Source organism: Poecilia latipinna, unplaced genomic scaffold, assembly GCF_001443285.1.
Source record: "Poecilia latipinna isolate Pla-1442-1.1 unplaced genomic scaffold, P_latipinna-1.0 Scaffold1118, whole genome shotgun sequence".
In the NCBI taxonomy this organism is placed as follows: domain Eukaryota; kingdom Metazoa; phylum Chordata; class Actinopteri; order Cyprinodontiformes; family Poeciliidae; genus Poecilia; species Poecilia latipinna.
Window position 1 is genome coordinate 7,788 of NW_015113734.1, and position 7,148 is coordinate 14,935.

The 7,148-nt window shown below is 53.6% G+C and overlaps 1 protein-coding gene across 3 annotated transcripts in view; it reads right to left on the bottom strand.

Annotated features, from left to right (window-relative positions):
* Nucleotides 1-1,852: 1,852 nt before the first annotated feature.
* Nucleotides 1,853-7,148, bottom strand: part of LOC106959795 (nardilysin-like) — a 30,244-nt gene continuing 24,948 nt past the window's right edge. For 2 of the 3 annotated variants that reach the window (XM_015052575.1, XM_015052576.1), the window contains 20 exons: nt 6,878-6,955; nt 6,668-6,788; nt 6,535-6,593; nt 6,362-6,416; nt 6,170-6,274; nt 5,979-6,102; nt 5,819-5,905; nt 5,492-5,611; nt 5,251-5,302; nt 4,908-5,058; nt 4,692-4,819; nt 4,450-4,612; nt 4,331-4,362; nt 3,936-4,074; nt 3,639-3,686; nt 3,514-3,566; nt 3,214-3,297; nt 2,572-2,779; nt 2,366-2,455; nt 1,853-2,184 (listed from right to left, as the gene is read on the bottom strand). In XM_015052575.1, the coding sequence (XP_014908061.1) occupies nt 1,984-2,184; nt 2,366-2,455; nt 2,572-2,779; nt 3,214-3,297; nt 3,514-3,566; nt 3,639-3,686; nt 3,936-4,074; nt 4,331-4,362; nt 4,450-4,612; nt 4,692-4,819; nt 4,908-5,058; nt 5,251-5,302; nt 5,492-5,611; nt 5,819-5,905; nt 5,979-6,102; nt 6,170-6,274; nt 6,362-6,416; nt 6,535-6,593; nt 6,668-6,788; nt 6,878-6,955 (2,098 nt within the window). In that variant the 3' untranslated portion in view covers nt 1,853-1,983. The other variant, XM_015052577.1, reaches the window with a different exon arrangement.

Here is a 7,148-nt window from a genome sequence, read left to right on the forward strand (position 1 = left end):
TCCCCTCCCTCGGCTGCTGCCCATCACACACTGCACCCGACCTCTTTGGCCCCTCAGAGAGGTGGTGGGCCCATGGGAGGGGGTTTGATAAAACCCCTCTAGCCCCCCATGCATGGGCCCACCATGTTTAGTTTTATCAAAACTAAATGTTGATAAAAATAATCTTTGATCAAACAGGAGAACGCAGCACAGCACATCGGGCCGATGGCAGCAGAAGCTCCTCTGTTGGGTGGAGAGCAGGAGGAAATGTTTGCTCTGTCTGGGGGAATCAGCAGCTGACCTCCCTGTGCTGTATGACCTCTGACTGTACCAAAGGTCAGAGCATTGGCGGTTAGCTGAAGGCGCATTGAAGCATCTGAGCGGCTGATGTTTCTTCTGTTTCAGCTTCAACAGCAGCCTGAGCAGCGTGCGCTCCAGGAAGGACGCCGCCTGGATGTGGAGGCTGGTGGGGCGGAAGTCCTTCTGGATTGGTGGGAACGTTTCCGTTACTCCACCTTCAACAAACCCCATTTTTCCTGCTGACGTTCTCTGTCGTCCTCAGGTCAATCTGGAGGTCACGACCTCTGGGTGTGGGATGAAGTTCATTCAGCCAGACTCCGGGGGGCGCCGGCGAGCCGGGATGAGGCTGGCTTCAGTTCAGACTGTGTGCTGGTTGAAAACCCCAGAAGATGGATTCGTACCAACTGCTCAGCCGAAGCCCAGCATTCGTTCATCTGTTCCTCAGAGCCGCCGCTGTGAGCCGCCACGCTCATGACCTGCAGCGACCTTCAACTGGAGGTCAAGCAAAAACATCAGGTCCAGATCAGCTGACCTTCACCCAGAGAAGAAATTAAATTAAATAAAATCATCATCAGATTCACTGAAGCCCCTGATTCTTTAGAGCAGGGGTGTCCAAAGTGGGTCCTGGAGGCCCGGCATCCTGCACGTTCTAGTTCTCTCCCTGGTGGGGACAACCTGTTCAGCTTGTCAATGTTCCTCTTAGGCCTGGATCACCTGGATCTAATCAGCATCATTTGATCCAGGTGTTAAACCAGGGAGAGAACTGAAACATGCAGGATGCCGGGCCTCCAGGACCCACTGAGTTAGTTTCAGAAACATGAAGCTCAGCCGCAGCAGGTCCATCCTCATGGTTTCATCGGGTTTGAGTAGGGTAATCCCATAATTTCCCTATGGAAGCATTTAATTGTTGTTAAATTAACTCTTCAAAGAGTTATTGTAAGAGCTGATGGCTGTTGGCAGGAAGGATCTCCTGTAGCAGTCTGAACTGCACTGAGTCTGAAGCCTCTGACTGAAGACGCTCTGACTTTCTGTGACATGAAGAGGACGGCCAGGATTGGCCAGAACTTTATTGATATCATTAACAATCCTTCTTTGCATCATCATCTTAGAGGTTCCACAGCCAGAACCAGAACAGAACCTGCCTTCTTATTCAGGCTGTTAAGCCTCGTTAGCTCCTGGTTCTGGTGGTTCTGTCAGCAGATCCAAACCCTGAAGGATCTTCTCTTCTTCCGTCTCTGTTCCTTCCTCTCTTGTTCAGATGAACATCCAGGTTTTTATGTTCCTCATCACCTCCACTTCTTCTCCAATGATGGAAATAGGGTTTGACCTTTGACCCTGTTCCTCCTGAAACCAACAAGCATCTCCTTTGTTTTGTTCACATTTCAGATGATTTGACTGTTCCCTCCATGACCCAAAGCGGTCCACCAGCTCTCTGTACTCAGCCTCTGGTCGTCTCTGATGAACCAACAACTGCAGATTAATCTGAGTGTTTCTGTAATCTGAGTGTTTCTGTAATCTGAGTGTAATCTGAGTGTTTCTGTAATCTGAGTGTTTCTGTAATGACAGAAGTCAGTTAAAATGATTCTCGTTTTATTCAGAACCCTGAGTCGTCGAACTTCTTCCTGTTCGCCTCCAGACAGACTAATCAGAAGCTGCTATTTACAGAGACGGCTGTCGTCATGGAAATGAGCAGAGGGGAGGGGCCTAGCTGAGGATCTTATAGTAAGGGTGGAGAGGGAGGGAGGAGGTGAACGCTCTGATGTCAGTGATGATGGTGGCGTTCCTCAGGGCGGGCGCCGCCGCCGGCAGGAAGGTCAGCTCGCTCACCGGGCCGTAGGAGGAAGGGGCGGAGCCACTGAGGTTCTGATGGGGCGGGTCGTTCTCCTCCACCCCAAAACCCACCACCTGATGAAACACACAGGGTGATGACATCACTTCCTGTGAGTATCACCACAACAAACCGGCTCCACTGTGGTTCTGGTTCTGCTCAGGTCTAGCAGTCTTTTAACCAGCAGAACCATTTGCCCCAGTGGACCTCAGAACCAGGCGTGTCTTTCAGAACCAGAACCATCATGGCTGCACTCACATGCACGCTGAGCTTCCTGCTGCAGTTGCCATGGTGATGCAGGAACCAGGAAACCAGCTGCTCCCGGCTGAAGTCTTTCAGAACCTCAACCTGCAACATGCAACTGGGTCAGACTGGACCAATCTGCAGCTCAGGTGGGTCTCAGACCCATCAGAACCTGCCAGCCGGTCTGGGACCCATCTGGACCCCTGGTGGTTCCTGCTCACCTCCCTGCTGAGCCGGTCGAACAGGTACTGCTGCGTCGCCACTTCGTACCAGTTGCGGTCGACCTCTTCGCCCAGGTGAGCGTCCTCACACTCCTTCAGCTTGATGAGCGCCGTCACCTGGGCGGCGAAGCATTCCTCGCTCAGAGACGCCAGGCGTCCGCCGAAGCTCACCAGGAAGTCCTCGATCTTCTGCTCCACCAGTTCTGAGCTGAGACAGGAAGTGACATCACAATGGAGGTAGCGTTACAGTGGCATGTCACCAGAAGGTGACGACGAGGAGAACCAACAGAACCAGCTGGGTTGGTTACCAAGAAACCGCTAATCAGCTACTAGCAGGGCTAATTTTTAGCTTAACACTTTAGCTAACATTGAACAAAAGAAATGCACTTCGCTTTCCGTAAGTGAATCTTTCTGGAAAAAGATTTGAACTGAACTGGTTATTTTCTGAACTTTCAGCTGAATAAATGGCAGGTTGTTCATGATTAGTAGCATTGACCAAGTTAGCGCTTTAGTGTTAGCTTCCACTAAATTCCATGTTGGTGTAGCACCTTAGCAGAATAATGTTTAGCATTGTGCAGCTAGCAGGTGAGTTAGCGTTAGCCACCACTACAAGAAGTTAGCAGAACAGAGCAACCTACTCACCTGAACTTGGTGGCCTGCGTTTCCACGGTAACAGAGAACCCCAAAACGCCTGAGGTATTCCTGAAGGTCGGATACACCTGGTACCTGCAGGTCAAAGAGGACAGGAAGAACTTCTGGACCAGAACCCTCTGAACTAAAACGATCTGACCCAGAACTGACTGATCGAGTTTGGAAGTAGTACCAGCTGGCACCAGCAGGTACCAGAGGGCGAACCAGATCAGAGCGGTTCTGGAGGTGATCTGACCAGACCGGGTTCACCAGAACCATGGTCCTGGCCAGGCTCGGTAGTGACCCACTCACCCCAGCATCTCTTTGGTCCTCAGGAAGTCAAAGCACGGCTCCTCCATGAGCATCTGGAACCAGACAGGGACTCTGAGGAACTGCAGGGTTCTGGAGCGGCCCAGGAGGTTCTGGATTTCACTTACCACCATCAGCTCCATCAAAGCGTGCTCCCTGAGCGTCTTCAGGCCTGACTGCAACACAGAGACCAACAGAACCTCCAGAACTTCATCAAGGTCTGGATCAAACCGGGCCAGACAGAGGACACATCTGATGAGACATTCTGGCCCGGTTTTGAACAGTTAGGATCCAAACAGAACTCTCAGTAACATTTACAGATGTTTCCATGGTAACTAACAAGGACACGCCAATCAGCAGCACCATGTGACACCGCCAGAGTCCAGAACCAACCGGACCGGGAGCTCCGGTGGTTCTGAGCTCACCTGGTAGTACACGGTGACCTCAGAGTTCGGATCTCCTCGATTCAGAGACTTCACCCTGCAGAGGTGGTGTCTCCGAGGAAGATCCACCACCCGGAACTGCACAGGGACCTCTGCAGGCGGAGGCCGGAACTGCAGCTTACTGAACAGCAAATCACAAAGAGAAGGACGGGTCAGAATGGGTCAGAACCAGGTAACCACAAACCGTCCTTAGCTAGCAGTGGCAGGTTGAGAGGCCTTTCCTCTGCCTACATCCCCCAGAATGCCGTGCGGGTCGGATGTTTTCCATTGATATTGATCGCTACAGATTGGTTTTATTGTGTTATTGGTTCTGATTGGACCTGCACACCGGACTCGGACGTTAAGGTTCTCCATTTCCTTCGTGTCCAGATACTCACTCAGTGAAGTACTGCAGGAACTCGATGGACTCCTGTCGGAGAGACAGCCACACATTACCGACAGCCGGCCCGGTCCGGGCCGCCCAGAACCGCAGTGTATGTGTGTGTGTGTGTCTCACAGCGCTGGTAAAGTTCCCCTGGACCAGGCCCTCGGCGTAAAGCTCCTCCTTCAGCGCCGCAGCGAACGCCATCAGCTGTTGGACCTGCAGACCCTGGGTCAGGACCCGGTACTTCTGGACCACAGACCAGCGGTGGTGCTCCAGGATCAGCAGCCGGACGTCCCTGAACAGGTGAAGCACCTGGTTACAGAAGACTCCTCCCCTCTGCTCTGATTGGCTGTCGGGCAGCTGTCTCCACCCACCTTCCCAGTCGATCGTGTTTGATGAGGATGTTGAAGTAGGTCTTCTTCAGCTGCTCTGCAAACATGCCGAAGACGCTCGGCTCGGTGCTGAAGTCCGCCAGCTGATCCACGATCAGTTTGAGCAGCAGCTGTGAGGAAGAGGAGCGCCGCTCAAAACCACGACTGCTTCCAGCAGAACTGTTCTTCTACCGGACCCGGCAAAGAAGGTGTCCTCACCGGCAGCTTGTGGTTGAAGCCCTTCAGACGGATCACCATGCCGTGTTCTCCCGCCATCAGCTTGTACTCCAGCTGGGCCACGTCGGCCTCGTAGGCCGGCTCGGCCAGGTTGTGGGCCAGGATGTTGATGAAGAGGTCAAACAGGACCAGACTGAGGGAGGAAGATGAGTTGGTCACCGGCGGACTGCGAAGTCCACTGGCAGTCTGAAGGTTGTGGGTCCGATTACAGCTTGGCCCTGCTACATGTCAACGGGCCTCTACTGACATCGACTGGGCCGCCTAACGGTTAGGTGGTCTAGCAGTGTGTGTTCCCCGGTGCGTGTGTGTTCAGGTGAGTTCTTACTTGTCAGGACTCTCCTGGATGATGGGAGAAATCAGGTGGAAGCGGATGTAAGCTGAAAGAGATTGAGGATGCAACAGTGAGGAGGAGATCCTGTCAGCTCTCCAGAACATTCCCTGATCTTCCTGTAGGAACGTCCTCCATCATCAGGCTGATCTGGAACGGTTCCTGCTTCCAACACAGCAATCCTCTCCTCACCTGGTCTATTTGAATCATTTCTGAGGAACATTTCTCCTAATCTCACCTTTGGGGATCTTGAACTTGTTGTCCTTCTTGTACCACAGAGCCCCTTGCTCCAGGGCCAGGATCCGGACCGGAAACTCCGAGTCTGGGCAATCAGACTTCTTCAGGTTGAAATCCGTGGCTGCGGTAGAGAGGTGGGACCGTTAGGAGACGATACCTTCAGGCTGGACCTGCTGGAGTCTGCAGCTGCTGCCAGAGAACGTCTCTGCCTTAGCTCCAGGCCTCCAGCAGCATCAGACAGTGATCCAGCCACTCCAGGTTCCTGAACTGGGCTTCAGCTGGAGCTCAGACTGAACCGGAACCGCTCTCCAGCTGAAGGCCGACTGACCGATGAAGCGGTTCTCTGCAGGAAGATGAAGGTCCGGGTTCAGCTCGAAGTCGGATTCCCAGCGCCGCTCCCACTCTTCAGGGATGTCTGAGGACACGGACACCATGAAAACCTGCTCAGGGCACAGTCTGGTTCTGAAGGGCGGCGGACCGGGTCGCACCATCACAGCTGTAGCTGGTACCGAACCACTTCTCCTGGAGCGGGCAGCTGCCTTCGTTCTCTGGAGCCAGCAGCAGCAGGTTGGCTCTGAGCGGCGTCAGCAGAGAGAGGGCGGTTCCGATCACCTGAGCACAAAGACCCCGGGTCAGAACCAGGTCAGAACCCTGACCAGAACCAGGCTGGCTGGCTCACCTCGGGGTCATAGTGGAACATGAGCTGGTCTCCGGTCAGGAGGTCCGGTTTGGGGAACAGCTGCATGTTCTCACAGATGTTCTCCACAAACTCAATCGGATCCGTCTGTGGAGCAGACCAGAGGAAGGTTCTGGCTTGATTACGGGTTCTAGAACCTGCTGCCAGTACCTGGGTCACCAGAACCTGCTGTACCTGCTCCTGGTACCGGAACTCGTTGTCTTCGATCTTCTGGATTTCCTCATAGATCCTGAAACGGGACAGGTTCTAGTTAGGAGCCGTTCCCTCCTCATGGTACCAAATGGACTGTCTGAGTGGTTCTGTTCATTAGTTTAGACCAGAACCTCATGGCTGACTGTGAGTCGGACCTCTGCTGGGGTCCCAGATTCTGCAGCATCTTCAGGTACTGGAACACCAAGTGGACCACCTGCAAACAGAACCACATCATCATCACCAGGTGTTCATTGAGATGTTCTGGGCCAGGCGTGTCCGGGTCCGGACCTGGAAGAAGTTCTGGTAGCCCAGGTCCGTCAGCGTGACGGAGATGGAGAAGATGGAGTAGGTGGAGTTCTGGTCAAAGCCCGACTCGCTGTTTCCCCCGTACAGAGCCAGAGCCCAGCACCTGGAACCAGACAGCTGGTCAGTGACTGATCTGGGTCAGAACCCAGCACCTGGAACCAGGATGACTGACCCAGGCCGTCCAGAACTCACCTCTTCCGTAGCAGAGACAGGATGCTGCCGGTTCCCTCGTGTCCCATCAACCAGGAGATGTAATGCAGAGGTTTCACCCTGAGGGATGCAGAGGAGGTTCTGGTTCCGATGGACAAATTTGGAACGCAGTGGCAGGCACCGCTAACTAACAAGCTAGCTGCGCTAATGCTAAAGTGCTACACCAACATAGTATTGACCCTTTGCAACCAAGTCTCCTGACCACATTGAGGCGTGGCGCCTGAGGAAGGAGGAGAGTCTCGAACTGATTGGT